The sequence below is a fragment of the Anticarsia gemmatalis genome, chromosome 22 (genome assembly GCF_050436995.1).
Source record: "Anticarsia gemmatalis isolate Benzon Research Colony breed Stoneville strain chromosome 22, ilAntGemm2 primary, whole genome shotgun sequence".
Taxonomy (NCBI): Eukaryota; Metazoa; Arthropoda; class Insecta; order Lepidoptera; family Erebidae; genus Anticarsia; species Anticarsia gemmatalis.
In genome coordinates, this window is record NC_134766.1 from 5,136,457 (window position 1) to 5,153,861 (window position 17,405).

Here is a 17,405-nt window from a genome sequence, read left to right on the forward strand (position 1 = left end):
ACTGAAAGAATTTTTCAAATCGGACCAGTAGTTCCTGAGATTAGCGCGTTCAAACAAACAATCAAACAAACAAACAAACTCTTCAGCTTTATAATACACTAGAACCAAAAATTAAGGGATATAAAAAAAGAATCCAAATTTTTGGGTGATTTTCAACAAGCTGTAACTCCGAGGAAAATGGTCGTACAGAAAAAATAAAAGAAACAAATTGTAGCTCCAAGTGTCTAGTTTTTAGATATGACCATGAAAATTTTTTGGCATGGCCAGGTCTGGAGAAATCCTACGAAAACTACAAAAAAAAAAATTCCAAATTTTTTCCCTCCTAAAAAAAGGTCCACGGGCTTCAAAAAAATTTTTTTGATTCTTTCGTTCTAAAGTTCTTTTAGAAAATTTAATCTTCTTTAATTTGCCGTATTGAAAAAGCCTGTACGACGATTTGCCACGGAGTTATCGTCAATCAAAGCAAAAAAGTTATTTTTGACTTTGATATTGAATAACTCCGGAAATAATGATTGTACAGGAAATCAAAGGAGGGTTTTGAAAACTGCACAATATTCCCTATAAGAAAATGTAAACATCTTCGAAGAAAAATTTTTTTTTTGAATTGAAACCTCGGACTGGAAAAAAGACAAAAATTCGCGAAATTAAGGATATTTGGATAACTTGGTATAACTTTGGATAAAATGGATGAACGAAGGATATCGTCGGTAATTTTTCAACCTCAAAATGTCCCCTAAAATCCCTCAAAAATTCAAAGCGCTGCGATTTTTTTTTCATTGTGCCCCGAAGCTTCAAATTCTTTGTTATTGCAAAAATCACCATTGTGAGCAATTTTGTGGTTTTTATTCATTTTTGTAATAATTTTTTTTTTTCTCTCTAAAATCTTTATTTTTTCGATTAAAAAGCAAATCGCGTGCCTATGCTCACTCCACGACATCGTCGAGCCCGATTGGCTTATGTGCATGACCATCACGATTGGGGTCGTAGACAGTGGACCAGTGTCTTATGGACTGACGAATCTCGATTTTGACTTCATGGCAGCGATAGACGATCTCTCGTTTTGCGATTTGCTTTTTCGGCCAGGACGACATTAAAAAAAATTTCTAAAAAAAGCCTACTTATAACTTGTTGCTTTGATAACAACACGAACAAGCATAAAACCGTTTATCAAAATTCATATCCATTACTCTATGAAATTACACGTTTCAAATGGAAAACTTGCTAATTACCCCCTAACATGAATACGAAGGCTAGACGAACTTTGCCGAGGATTGCCGAACTTTGCCGATGTTTGCCGAAGTTACGCGAAGTTATTTAATGAGTCGGAATGTAGGCGATAAACGAATGCGACTTGTTTATGAGTTGGCTTAATTTGTGGGAGTATTATGCTTAAACGACTTTTATTTATATATTTGTGTATAATATTTATGTAGAGACATAGTTATGATAACTAAAGTTTAGCTGAATTAGTGTAAGACTTTAACAGAATACTAGACAACAAATTAATGTATCTCATCCATTAATGTCCCACTAATGGATGAGATACATTAATGTCCCACTGGGCAAGGAAACGTAAAATATTTTTAATATTGGCATGGTAATAACTTAAGACAGAAGCTCCTTTAAGTAGGTAGGGACTAAATAAATTAATTGACTTGGTATTACATAGATCTCACATCTTTTTACGCCAGAGAGACTGAGCTGCGAGACTTGGGGTTTTTTACAGGATATTTTTGATAGCATAAATTTTCTGATAGAATATAGTGACAGAAATCTTCCCTCTAATAAAATATTCGAATGCAGATAGATTAATTCGTTAACCGGCACATAATTTAGGTGCTAACATCACTACATATATTCCGTAATAATCTGTCTATTACCATGTGTATGACACCCACACGACCGCCTCGGGTGTATCCGCGATATTAACCCGTACATCACAATGAACCGAATAGTTATTGAGCAGCCTTTTGTTACCGCAAATGAACTGTTGGCTTTAATAAATTCGGTATTTAATCCATTCATCTATACTAATAAACTAGTCCCAAAAATTAAGGGATGGCTCGTCCGACCTTGTTTATAGTGGCCAAGTAAATCTATACTAATATTATAAAGCTGAAGAGTTTCTTTGTTTGTTTGTTTGTTTGAACGCGCTAATCTCAGGAACTACTGGTCCGATTTTAAAAAATCTTTCAGTGTTAGATAGCCCAGTTATCGAGGAAGGTTATAGGCTATATAACATTACGCTACAGTCATTAGGAGCGGAGTAGCAACGACAAATGTTACAATAACGGGGAAAATTTTGACTCATTGTCTTAAATGACGCAAGCGAAGTTGCGCGGGTCAGCTAGTTTTTCATACAAAGTTTCTCGAATAGCTAGTCGGTTGTCGAAATTCGATAGTTGAATAGAATTGTTCTACGTTATACAAGTTTTGTAATCATACTCATGTTCCAATCAAAAACTCAAATGATTTTATTAAACCTTTCACACTATAAAAGGGGTCTAAAATAAAGCTTTAGCAAGTGCAGTAAGAATGCACAAACGTGGGTATTTGGTGAAACAAAGCGATGACGTCACAAAGGAGGTTGTGTGCTAAAAGAACGTCATTAACTCACATACAGACCTGTGGGGAAATGGGTTATGACCGAGTTATGTAGTTTTATAGAAATGGGGTTAGAAAATAGAAATTTTGTCATCGGTTTTATATATTTTTATAGGTTTTTTTATAGCGTGTATTATTTTGGGTTCTTCTTTGTTCATTTTACCTAATGCCACCGTTTTAGCTAAACTTTTAAAGGTAGGCTTAGGGTTCAAAGAGCGTGTTAAAATGTTGCGTTGTAATAAATGTAAATAATTATTTGATTACGATTAATCCTAATTTTTATTTTGGAAATAGTGGCTTTTTGCCTTAACTTAAAGGTATTGTAAGATGCTTGTCTTGTACAAAAATGTCGTTTTATATCAGGAATTGAAAATATATTTCTAACCACGTGTTTTAGTGTTTGTCATTCATTTTTAAACTACATTGGAAACTTTATTTTTCGTGAAATAGTTTAAAAGGACCATTATATAATCTTGATCTTTATTATCGTTATTTCCTTATATATTAATTATTGTTTTGTAATTGTTTCAGGTAAGCGGTGTAACTAAGTGCATGGCATGTTAAGTAAACGCGTGACATTCTCACTGCCCTGGCAACGGTAAGATGCACAATATTAACCTGTGACGTCACGGTGCTGGGTTTCTGTCCAATAAATAATATATCTATAGTTAATTTATTAACTCTTTTACCGCCACGGTCGGCTATACTCGACAATTAGAAAATATAGCCGACCGTGGCGGTCAAAGGGTTAAGCTTGTATTTAGCCCTGATTTTTGTCTATAGTAATAAGTTTAATTTCAGTGTAAGTGGTAAGTTTACAGTGTACCTATTGTCTCTGCTAAGCCCTTAGCCTAGTATTTAGGAAATATTAATGTAATATACTACACGTTTTATTTCTTTATTTTTTTCTTGCTGTTTCTGCACCGCTGCGTTTCTACAAAATTTTGCTAAATCCCGTCTAGTTTCACATAGATGTATTGAAAACGAATTATATAAAAAAAATATCATAAGCATCTTTATATTCTTGTTGATTTACGATCAGCCTTATTTTACGTTGCTTGCTTTTCATTAAAAGAAAAAAAGGATAAATAACGAAATAGTACGAAAAATCTTACGTACGTAAATCGAAATAGTACGTACGTAAATCTTTAATTCAGTTTCAACTTTTTTTAAATAAATAGTGTTTAGAGCTATTTTGCCAAATATCTTGTTTATTCTGCAAATTCTGTATTTGCAACCTACCCCAAGGGAAAAGAGCGTGATAATACATTGTGCTAAACCCTATAACATGTATGCTTAAACTTCAGCAAACATGACTAGACGTTGTAGACAATTTAATGATTAGTCCGCTAATTTAAGCATTCACCTTGCTATAAGATATTGTACCTTATGCCTTTGTAATAAGGGTGTTTATAGGATAATTAGGGAGTTTATTTACAGGGTTGTCGGCTGATGGATGATAATTACGCTTGCGTGTCGTATCGAAATGCATTTGTATGTTTGTGTACTTAATTATATTAATATCGATAGTTTTTCAATTTGTTACGTTTCATTGTCAATAAACGCTAATTTTTGTAATGGTGGTAGCAGTTACACTGTTTTTACGCTGTTTTTATTAACAGCATTAGTAATTTGCGCCAATTTTGTCCGTATAGGTTAATTTTCTAACAGTATTAGCAGCTTTTCAGCAAGTTACACTATCTTTATGTTGTTTTCATTTATATGACTAGTAGCCCGTGCAATTTGACTCCGGTTATACGGGTTTACCTAAAGATATAAGCACACTAAAGCCTTTTTTGAGAATCGCACTGTGTATTGGTAAAAAAAAAACCGCATAAAAATCTTTGGTGTTGATTATGAGTTTATCGTGAACAGTAAATTGTAGTTATAACACTTACATTTTCTTACAGTTAGTACTCATTACTACCAAAAGTAGCTCCACAATGAAAACCTCATTTTAGAAACAGTATAATCTACAACAATTATTATAAACGCATTCATACTATTACGTAACAATTACATCAAAAATCATAAATATTGTATCGCAAAAATCCCCGCCATTTTGCGTCCAGACAGACACGTCAAAACAAAAATTCATGACGTCATTTACATTTCAGACGCCTGCACGAACTTTTGACGTTCCCTTCTAACTTACACATTTACATTTATATTAATACAATATCAACTCTATTTGTATATCGTTAGAACTCATTTTTGATAGAATGTATTGTGTTAACGTGTTGTATCAAACTTTGCTTTCACGGTTTAATCTTTATTGTTAACGTCGATTAGGGGAGGAAGGAAATTGTATTTTGGTATAAATTTAATGAAGCAGAGGTTTTAGAGAAGAAAAGTTTATGTTTTATACGCTTAAGTTGTAATTAATTGATTATAATTGCGAGTATTTTGGATTCAAGTTAACCTTAAAAAAATTATATTGGTGCAACACGCATCGGACGTCTACCACAATCCATCATGCTATGGGCTCCTTTTCAATACCCAATTTTTCCTGAATCGCGCCAGAAGTTTCGGCAAAAAAGCGCCTATGGTTGTTTGCGAGTCTTCTAATGTTTCCATTTTAAATATTACCGAAATAGCTTCAGGATTGACCTAGCTTATTAGCCGGGCATATTAAAATACGCATAGCCCAAAAATACTTGCTGCGAATCCTACAATTTTCTTCTCTCTTCATTCACTTCCAAACATATTACACAGGACCGCCGGTTAAGAGTACAACGCGTTTGCAAGACATCACCCGAATCCATGTAACTTATAAAACAATAATAAAATACTCAAAATCAAATCATTTATTCACTTAGCTCAAATACCGACACTTATGATAGTCGTTACAATTACTGAATTTACCACTAGCTCGGAAAGGCGGTAGAGCCTTATGAGATGAGCTAGTAAGAAACTCACGGCCACTCTTTTCAATCGCCAAATGATTTCCAATATAGTTGATACAATAATTAATCATGCGAGGAGCTCCCAACAATCAGCGATAAACGTCAATCATGTGGTAAGGAAAATGAATATAGCCAAGTTAACTTCACTCCTAAAGTCCACATAGTTAATGATATAATCCTATAACATTCCCAGATTGACGTGTCATAGCCGCAAGTCTTCCAACAAGGCTTGCGTGTTACCCAGCCATTATGAGCCGGTGTATCCTTCCTATTGAAATATGAGCACGGCGCATGGCACTTTGTCATTAGTGCTTGTTTCCACAATTAGGATACAGCATATTACTGGTTATTGGTAGCTGTCGTTTGATTAAAGTATCATGGCATTTAATAAAAAAAAGAGTAGGTAATCTAATCTACTTTTGATAATCAAAACATTTTTTTTATGGTTAGAAAAAATAAACATTTTGTGTGCTTTTTAAGAAAGCGATTTACGCTCGTACTGGCCGATATTTTAAAAACTATGCCAGAGATAAATTTTAATTTTTAGATCAGTGGGGTGGTCGCCAATCCGCTGGTAAAGGATTATCCATTATTTACGCCACAACCTGTATACTGCTTAGTTTTCTGAAAGGATGAAACACTGTACTTTTAATAAAGTTTTGCGAAGTGGCTAGGTATATTTTTCAGGTTCATATGATAAAAGCAAACCTCTTGCTATAACAAATTCAGGGCCGCTACCTAAAGTTTCTGAAAATAAATATCCGCCAACACTTTGCTAATTTTAATAAATAGTTATGAACAAAAAACGTAAACAAAAAATAACAAACAATTCGAATATAACATATTGTCCAATCCAGTTCTAAAACGTGACTATGAAATTGACAATATTGATCAACTATAACAACAGTAAAAGTTACATCAAAATCTGGTCAGTAGTTTCTACAATGTCCATACAAGGCAATATACAAAGTGCTGCCATTAAAATGCTTCTTCAACAAGTTTACTACGATGTTATAAAAACAATATACTTATATATTAGTAATAAAGGTCGCATTCTACTAGGTTATTGTGTTTATATCGACGCAATAGAATTTTGATCGGTTGTCTTGTGCCCACGCTGTGTTGGTCGTGAGTTAGGGCTTCCACTAGAATTGTAATAAAAGCTGTTTTTTATTGTGTTTCGGTATCGTAGTATTGTTAGTATTATTAATTTAATTCTTTCTAAATAACGCCATATCTACAGAAACGTTAATAAAACATCTAGTTTTAATTATTACTCCTAAAACGACCAGCTAACGATATAACACATCGGAAGACACGTAAAATTGTCCCGTAAAAAGGATCTCAGATGTCATTTTCAAAGATCTTTGACAGTCGTGAACAGTAGTCAGAAGCTTGAAAGTCTGACAACCAGTCTTCCCGAAGGCTATCTTGTTATAACCCAGGTAACTGAGTTGTGGAGGCCCGATAGGCAGTAGCTCGATGGAAAATACTGATATCCAGCTGCATCTGGAGAACCTGGAAGCCGACTCCAACATAGGTGGAAGAAAGGCTAGGCTTGTGATGGTTACTTACAGAGAATCCAGAATTAACGTATTTTATGCAGGAATATTTATAATTTGCATTAAAAATATTTAAATTGCTTGAAAATATTTTTTTTCTAAAAATCTTACTAACACAAAAGTAGGTGTGAACCCTAGCAGCAACTATGACGTAATAAGCCGTCGTCCGCAGCCGAAGGGTTTCCTCTTTGTGGACTGTTAATGGTGTCAAGCGTTGTACTTAACCCTTTAATGCTCCTCGGAACTTTTACTTTAGCGACTTGTGTATAGGAAGCAAATAAGGAAAGTGACTGTTTCTATGAAATAGTAAATGAAAATGTGGGTCTATATTTGAAAAAAGACGTATCTAGGACTGTTGGAAAATTTATCTATGGCAAGCTTAAACATTAGAGACTAAACTGAGTCTCCATGGTATAATGGTTACGGCGTCTGTTGTGTTTAATTATTAAATATTCAAGTTCCCGGTAAAGAAATATTACAGTATTCTTTTTATAAATATTTACTTTACGTATTTAATCAAATTAATGATTATCGACTTGATATTATAATTTTGTAGAAACACTTACCTACTTTCACGATTATTACAAAGCTACAAAAAAGTTATGAAGACATTTAAATTTATCTATTAAAGTTAAGTTAAGACTGGTAATTATGTAGGCAATCATCGAAATAAAAATATTGTCATGCACTATTCTGCCTACCTTTTCTAGAACTCACTAGAGCACTGTTACTGCTCATTTCCCACTTAAATCGATTACTCACACAATAACCGAATAGCCAGGTGCATACAGATCGGTTGCGTGCAATCAGTGCGGGTTCGAGCCCGGGATATTGCATTTCCACCCCCCTTCCTGTCTAAGTGGGGATAGAATTAGCAGGGGTGCGTTTGATTGCTTGTAAGTATGTATCTATGTACGAGTATGTGTGTATGTTTGTATGTATGTATGTTTGTATGTATGTATGTATGTATGTGTGTTGTGTATTGGGAGTTGCTAATGATGCGTTGAAGAGGTTCCGAAAGGGCTTTGGCCAGTTTACTTGAGAATGTTGCAATTTCTGAGGTTTTAGCACGATTCCCTACCACTATCGACAACTGGCTAGGTATCGGAAAAAAATGTACATAGATGAAATATCGATCAACGCCTTTAGCGGGCGCTGTAGGAACTATTTTTACAGTACATTTTAAATGTTAAACTTTCGTTACGCGATAGTGCCTACTGTATAGAACTCGCTACAGTTTTTCTTATAATATTTGCAGCAGAGAACCTAGCAACTATTGGCTAGGTTCTCGATAGTGGTGAAAAATTGCTTCTCAATCTATGCATCGTAAATATTATCTTATTGGATCTTGCCGCCGATAGCGGGATTTGGGAGGAAGAGGCTGGCCTTCGCCCAGCAGTGGGACACTCAAACAGGCTAATAAAAAAAAAATATCTTAGAAGTTACAAATCTTTTTTTAAAGTAGTCTTTTGTACTATATCGAAACTATAAAATAAAGCGCTTTACGGTGAACTCAGTTAATCCAATTCAGTGTTCCAATGGTCATTGATTGCATGTTTTATTAACAAGATATCGTTTTATATTTATTACTAGCTGACCCGCGCAACTTCGCTTGCGTCATCTTAGAGAATGGGTCAAAATTTTCCCCGTTTTTGTAACATTTTTCGTCGCTACTCCGCTCCTAATGACCTTAGCGTGATGTTATAGAGCCTAAAGCCTTCCTCGATAAATGGGCTATCTAACACTGAAAGAATTTTTCAAATCGGACCAGTAGTTCCTGAGATTAGCGCGTTCAAACAAACAAACAAACAAACAAACAAACTCTTCAGCTTTATAATATTAGTATAGTTTATTAACAAGATATCGTTTGTATTTATTATTTTACTCGTGATTTCAATACGTGGTCAGTTGAGCAATACTCTTTATTACGTAAGTTAACTTTTATGATTGAAAATCACGCTGGTTTTTATATTTATTGAGTTATTAAGTAGTAGTTGTAGTTTTGAATGTATAAAACTTTTTCTGGACTTTGATGATTTGGTGTTCGATTTCAACACATAATGTAATAAATGATTGCTAAGATCTCAAAATAAGGTTTAACTCTGTCATTTAGAAATAAGTACCTTATAGCTTATTTTGAAAGATACTGTCAAATGTGTCATAATATGTACTAAATGAACCCTTCTACACGTGCCAAGGTTGTTGTAGTAAGAGGTAGTTGAACGCCCTCAAGTAACCATGAATCTCGATACAACATCATCATCAATCAATCATCATACATCTATTTAAAATATCGATACAAAACTATACAAAAATGATATTTTTCATATGCCCAAATACAGCCATCAATATCATCTATTCAACACAAAACATAGCTTTTCGAAATAAAGTAATAAAAAAACATAAAAATTACGAAACAATCAAATTCGTGAAGGGACAATGTTAAATGATTTCACAATGTATTTTTATAAACAGTCGTAAACAACGACCGTCAATTACCATTTATGCTAGTGTGGGGATATATATCGATATCGCACTCCTAGTGTTGCGACAATATCGATGTTTTATAGTTTGGATACCGCAAATGTTCGGCTTTTTGATGTATTGTTGAATTAACGCGGATTAATCGAGATTTACGTATTTACAATGCGGCATTAAGTTGTATGTAATTATGTAAATAAATACTTTAAAGTATTTACTTTCGCGATAAAAGGCATTACGCATTTTTGTCTGTTTAATTTAACGATTGAAGTATAAAGTTCTTGCAAGACAACGACCGTCAGTGGGGATATACATTTACCATGTTTGCTAGTGTGGGGATATGTCAATATCGCATGCTTAGTGTTGCGACAATATCGATGTTTTATAGTTACACCGCAAATGTTCGGCTTTTTGATACATGGTTTAATTAATGCGGATTAATCGCGATTTTCGTATTTACAATGCGGCATTAAGTGTGATTGTTAATGTAAAGTATGTAAATAAATTCATGTGAGATTTTACATTTACGTGCATATAATATAAGATAAAAAGCATTTTACATTTTTATCGGTTTTATTTCACGAGTACTAAAAAAATAAACATTCCCTTACAGAGTGTATTTCATTGTTTGCCATGTGTTTCATCAATACTTTTAAGTCCTGTTTTACTTATAATGCCATTATAATCTTATGTAACTATTCAAAGATTCAAAAATATAATTATTTAATTTATCATATGTTAGGTTTTGACGAAAATTATCGGTATGAATTAAGCAAGGCAAGTTAATAAACTACTAAACTATTAAGTTCTATTGTCTATGCCTACTCCTGTGGGAACAAAAAGCATGATTGTATGTACCTATGTATGCATGTAAAAATCCAATCACTTATACACCACTTTACTAAATCATAGAACCAAAAATCCTCTACATTTTTCAGTCAGTTAATCCTGAAGTTGGCAACGAGACACGTTTGCCGCATAAGTTTAAAACAGCTTGAACTAGGCCACCAGTGTCCATGCGATATAGGCTAGTATTAATGCGCCATTGCAATTTTTATACAAACTGGATTTATGCGGTTTGAACCGGTGCCAAGGAAGTTCATAACTGGATAGGTTTTAGTTGGGTAATAGTCACGTGTTAAACTCTTGGGAATATGAGTGTTATGATTGCTTCAGATCCATGATATATTTTTATTATGGGTTCTGTATTTACCACTTATTATTTTTTTAAGTGCCTCAGTAACTAACCTCACAGTTTTTAGCGTTCATTGTGGTGTGAGTATATTTTTTTCGAAATGAAGTTTGGTTCGGCGGCAGGTGGCATAGACAAAAAGACGCCGCGATTAGCAGTGTATAGAATTAGGTGAATAATGATAATGATAAATTGAATTTCAATAAACTTAAAAATACGAATTAGAAACATTTGTTGTAAATGTTACACATGACTAAGTAAAAGAGAAAAAGCACCTAATATTGTTAAGGCATTATAATAGTTTCATAATTTTCATCGATACTCATGTCCCACCTCTACACCGTGTTGCGCAAACGCACGCGATAACTTGCTCGCATCCGCCCGCCCACGCGTTATCATAATCGTACAGTCGCACACCGCTGCGTAAAACTGAACATATTATGATGAAATCATTGAACAATTCCTTGTACGTTTCATTCACCTCAGAATCTTTGAAATTATTGCGGTAGCGCCATTCTGTACAGACGGTACTGTCGAGTATCGACATTTTGACATTTAGAATGTACTACCAAAATAGTTCTTACGACACCCGTCAGAGGCGCTGATCAGATTTTCATACAAAATTTCTCGATAACATGTAGTCGATAGTAGTAGAAAATCGAGCTACGGTTCTTACCTGTTAGTGATAAGTAAAAAACTGTAGTTGTAAAAATATAGTGTTACTAACTCTTGCCCACGGATGCGTCTGCGTGGATTATAGTTTTTGCTTATGACCTGCATTATTCCCGTTTCCGTGTAATTTCTGCGATAAAAACCTATATTCCATTTCAAGTCACTTAGCTTTGAAAAAAAAACTGTTTAATTCCGACGTAAGAGAGAGAGACAGATAGACTACGACTTTCGCGTTTATAATATGGGAATAGTAGATAGTAAATTAGAATTTTAAACAAGTGACGTGAAAAGCATGTGCCTTGTTTCTAAAAGTTAGTAACCCCTTTGCGTTACCCAGTCGGGTAAAAAGATCAAAACAAGCTAGAAAATAAAAATCCTCGATTGAAAAATAACCCGCTTATTACCTTATATACCATTAAATAAATATATACCATACTTAACCTCACTATCATGCAATACCGTAAGCATGTACACTTAAGTGCAATACATTTGAAAGTGCATGCGAGTTAGTGCATTATATCCAGCAATTTTACACAATAGATGCGTGGGAGCATGCCGAGGATGTTTCATGCAAGTTATGTGCATATTACTGCATATGCTGTGCGTGAATATGTATGCAACTTCAGAGTTATATTGCAAATAACTTCTGAACATCATTGCTAGGATATGAAGCAATATAACTAAATGATAGATTTATTTGTGCCTTCACTAAAAGTAAATAGAAGGAAATAACTCTGCCTTTTTATTAAAAGAACCAAATAGTTTAAGGGAGAATTCCAAATAATGGTATTCAACTTTTCTTTGGTTAAAATACGTTTTTAAACTTCACTTCTATAAATATCTAAAACGTTTTAAAGCAACATTTTTGTAAATAATTGTTTTCCTTGCATGCATATTCCGAGCAATATATTAGATTTATTTAAGCTTCATGTCTGACTGAATATGGTTCAAAACAATTCCAATTTTACACCTTTTGAACTCTATCACCGTCACTTAATTGTCTAAACAAAGAACTTACCAATATTTTCTACTTCAATTTCTAACAATAATCCCTCAAAAAATAATTCATAACTTTCAAAAGAAACTCAAATCCCATTACTTCACATTCAATATCAAGATAAAACAATTCAAACAGATCAACAAACAATTACCTTTGACATTATAAATCGCATTAAAACGTGTTCCGCCATTTTGTAATCCCAACACTGTTGGTACAGTCAATAGCAAAAATTCGCTGTCATATTTCATTAAAATGTTTGAAACTTGTCTGAAGCTGAACAACTGTGTTTCTTGTACTGTGATAATCGAATTTCAATTAAGATTTTTATCAATAATAATAGCAATATATCACTGTGAAAGAGTCAAAGATCGTTACAAGATCGTACCAAGTGGTGCTCGTTGGTTTTTTCGTACCCCTATTAGAAAAGACGTGATTTTAAGTATATTTTTATTGTTAGTATATTAATATTTTAAGTAAGTATGTCAGTCTATTGACTTTAAAGTAATGTAGCAGTCACGTACCTTATTGTTGCTATTTGCAATAATTTTATTAATGAAAGTACAATTTAACATGTCAGTGTTTACTGTATTTTTTCTCGCGACTGTACATCGCTGAAAGCAATGGTAAATAAAGAATGTTCCGGGAACTCGTAGAGCAAACGTGAAAGGAATATACTAAGTAATGTTAGGGCTAATGAAATTGTGTTTGTTGAACAAGCGCTTGTTTTTATAGGGGAAGCTGTTACTGATAGCTGTTTCAAAGAAACGGCAAATGCTTCGTTTATCGTAAAAAACTTGAGAATAAAAAGTAATTACGGAGCGAAGTAAGTATTAAAATATAGGTAGTAATTAAATGGATCGATTCTTAGTCATGAGCTCACTAATATCAAGCGTCGAGTTGTTTTTCTATGGAAAGCTGGACAGCGCCCCTAGCGTGTTGCGATAAAACTATTTTTTTATATATTTTTTTCGACTTCGAAAAAGGACTTACGTATTCATTCATTAAATGTTATTTTTATGTCACCACACTAACAACGTGTGTAGAAGATCGCTTTGCTAGAAACAATGATTTCACTTTCGGGCAATACATGTCTATAATTTTTACATTTACAAAGTTCTCAAGACAAATCATTCCTTACCTCTTTACCCAATTGTACTCTTTAGATAATTACCCAAAAAGTATGTAATGCCATCAAAAATCGTATCTACGAAACTTTATTTTTCAAAGAGACGATCGTCCAAAAAAATGCAGCTCCATCAGAATTCCCATTAAAGTTCTTTAAACCGATCAAACGTTTAAGCAACGTGTTTATAATCGCCACAGATGTTGACAATGCTTGTTTACAAAGTTTTTAATAAAATTGCCTGAACACTGGCATAACGCCAGTGTTGCAATTGCCGGGACCATAGACTAGACGGCTAATTGCAGCTGCGGCAGTTCTCTGAATGTTGTCTTTAATTGTGATAATCGATTTAAACGTTCTTTTTTGTTTTTCTGTTAGTTCTTTGCCAACAAGGTTTGATCGATAATAATTAATAAAAAAATAAATAAAAGCCAATTATTATTATTACTAGCCGACCCGCGCAACTTCGCTTGCGTCACATAAGAGAGAATGGGTCAAAATTTTCCCCGTTTTCGTAACATTTTTCGTTGCTACTTCGCTCCTATTGGTCGTAGCGTGATGAAATATAGCCTATAGCCTTCCTCGATAAATGGACTATCTAATACTGAAATTTTTCAAATCGGACCAGTAGTTCCTGAGATTAGCGCGTTCAAACAATCAAACAAACAAACAAACTCTTCAGCTTTATAATATTAGTATAGATTACAATAATTCCATGAATGCTCTACTGACGCGCAAGAGTCTCTTATAATGGGGAAAGGGTTAAGCCTAGAGTCTAGCACACAAGCCAAGTGCAAGTTGGGTATCTTTAAGGTTTGAATATACGTCGGTCTATTTTTTCCTGATTTGTACGTTTTTTATACATACTCGTGTTCAAAATCAGCAGGCTTATCACGTATCTCAGTTGACAACTAGTGTACATCAAATTGATGGTCACTATTCAGTACATTGGTGCTTTGACGTAACGTGTCAATCCCTATTATCTAAGGGAGAAAACAATGTACAGCATAGCGGCTTTCGAATAGTTGTCAACTGGAATACGTGATAGCCCCCCATAAAAACAAAACAAACATCCATGAATTTATTCTAACTTTTACACCTACACTACACAAAAACAAACCTCTTTACATCGCCATTTCTATTTCAAAACGTGGCAGACTAACGAAAATATTTTCCACAATAACCTTCCCGTCTCGTCGGACAACACGTGAACTATAAGGCTTGCTACACACATGTTCGCGTCAGCACGTTCGGTTCGGCCATATTAATCGAACAACAAAACAAACAAAAGATTCATCCAAAACGCTCACGCTATGTAATTTATTTGTGATAAATGTTGAAATTTCATTTAAAATGGACTGAACATTATATTTGATGCCAACAAAAATACATTAGTGACGTCACTATGACATATTTTCTGATAAAAAATGTTTTTGACGTTTGATATAGAGCAGCTGATTTTAGCAAAAATACCGTATTACTGAACTTGTTCGGCTTTTGCCGATCTGGTAGTTCTTTCGAACGACATAATTCGGCTTTTATTCAGGTTCGGCGATGTCGAAAGGCATTTTTTCAGAACCTTCTTCACACAATGACATATTTGGTTTTACCGCCCGTCTGAACCGACCAATGCCGATCCTAATATGACTGTGTGTTACAAGCCTAACTCTTGAAAAATAGAATAAAACAGCTCTCAGCTATATTGAAACAGTTGGATAGAAAATTGGAAAACTTGTAGTGACCACTACATACGAGTGTCTTATCTGTATGGTGAAAAGTTTTACAAATATGACAGTTACATGTTACGAAACTCATATAAAATATGTTAGTATTTTCGTGTATTTGACGACAGTCATTGCGACATATTTGAGAATGTTTACACTTATGCTGTTGATGATGCATTCAAACCGGATAATTATACAGAAGTTTAGTATTTTTTAAATATATTGATAGAAAATAAACCGATTTGAACTAAGGTAAGCAAAGTTTAATTGAACAATAAATAATTTTGACAACAGATAATTTATAGAGGCCTGACAAAAACACCTACATATTTATTCGTTGAATCTATGAAGTTAAAATCGGTACGTTAAAGCTTATTCTCCATAGCTTATTAGTCAAAAACGTTAAAATTAATTTTCACCTTTATCAAACTTTAAGCCCAAATCCATCAAAATATTTTCAAAGATGAAAATACACTTAATTTTAAAAACGTCGGTAACTACATAGTAAATAGCATTTCACGTTACATTCTACCTAAAGTGTTCCTCACATATATGTACATAGGACAGTCCAGACGCGTCTGCGTGCCAGTGTTTGTTAGTGTTTGCGAGGTCATTGCCCCGCCTAGAATATCGCGGCGCGTAGATTGTTTAGATTATCTATTCTGCCTAGTACTATGTATATATATGTGTACTATGTATGTATATGTACTATGTAGCGATGCGTTTACGGCAGTCGCTGAATGCGTACCCAATTATGAACTAGTTAACTGTTAATATCGTGGAATGAGTTAATGTGATAACATTTTAGTGTGATTGTGATAAATATATTTTTATTGGGCGTTTTTTGTTGTTGTTGAAAGGAGTAGAAACACGCTTGACAAATTCAAATGGAAAGATGATTTATTAATATATTATGCTTGGTTATAAATTAACGTTTTTAAACTCTCGCAACTTGTACACATAATATTATAATGTAACGGGCCTTAAATACCATTGAATAATAAAGAGTAGGTTACCTTATTTGTTATAAATTATAAGCCAGGAGGAATATCTAGACTAGAAGTCTAGATATTCCTCCTGGACTTTAGTAATAGGGTTGGTTTATGTTTATTAAATTCAAGAGGTGATTTCATGGGACTCTACACACACGATATAACGCTTGAAAATTGTATGCACTGATAAATTAAAACATATACAATATACATTTAGTTATTATGATTATAGTTTAGAATAATTTATTAATATTCTAATGTCAGTGATATCCACACCCACCGGATTTGATGCCAATAGCTTGTCAATATTTGATTGGATAGAGATTATCCGATACATATGGATTGTGATGTACATTTGAATGTTTGATTAATATGTTGATTGTGTGTTAGTGGTAAGTGATAATATAATCATAAGTGAATATCTTCTGCAACGACAACAACGATTTAATGACCAACTTATGTAGGTAATGAATGATCATTTCAAAATTACAGATTTTAAAAGGACATTTTCCTCGTCAACTATTTTAATCGATAAATTAACAGCAATACCTTAAAATGAGAATAATCCAATATAAATTATAAAAGAGCACTTTATTCGACCTGAAAATCGATCCCGAGACTTTATGGTCAACAGTCAAATACACAATCCACCGCACCAGAGAGGTAATCACAAGTTTATAGCTTTCAATATTCCCAAATACAAAACTTAAAACAAACATCGATTAAATTCCTTTTCCGTTGTATCTTCGCAATATAAATCTTGCATTTTATCTACAAGAGAACAACAGAACACATGTTTTCATAAGCTGACGGCATCCGAACCGATAAAAGACGGTTCTAACCAAAAAGTTTCGTGTTCAAACCAAACACAGATACGGATTTACATAAAATGAATTTTATAACGAAGTCGATGAGTTTTGTGAAGGGTGACAATAAATTTGAAGTATCGTATCATGGTGTATTGTAAGAAGATTGCAAGTTCTTTAAGATTTAAAGGTATTGTATCGTATCATGGTGTCTTGTGAGAAGGTTGTAATATTATGCATTTTTTTAGATTTTATAGTAATTGTTCCTCTTACAGCCTCTTTCGTGTTTAGAGTTTAACATTTTAAACTGTAGGTCTCAGGCGGTGTAGATAATATTACGTTA

General features: G+C 33.7%; 1 protein-coding gene across 4 annotated transcripts in view; it reads left to right on the top strand.

The window, feature by feature from the left end:
- The window catches only part of Fak (protein tyrosine kinase 2 Fak), a 197,170-nt gene that overhangs the window by 96,990 nt on the left and 82,775 nt on the right, over positions 1-17,405 (top strand). For 2 of the 4 annotated variants that reach the window (XM_076129596.1, XM_076129598.1), the window contains exon 3: positions 3,136-3,202. The exons of the other annotated variants lie outside the window; for them this stretch is intronic. In XM_076129596.1, the coding sequence (XP_075985711.1) occupies positions 3,162-3,202 (41 nt within the window). In that variant the 5' untranslated portion in view covers positions 3,136-3,161. The remainder of the gene's footprint in view (positions 1-3,135; positions 3,203-17,405) is intronic. 4 annotated transcript variants of the gene reach the window in all.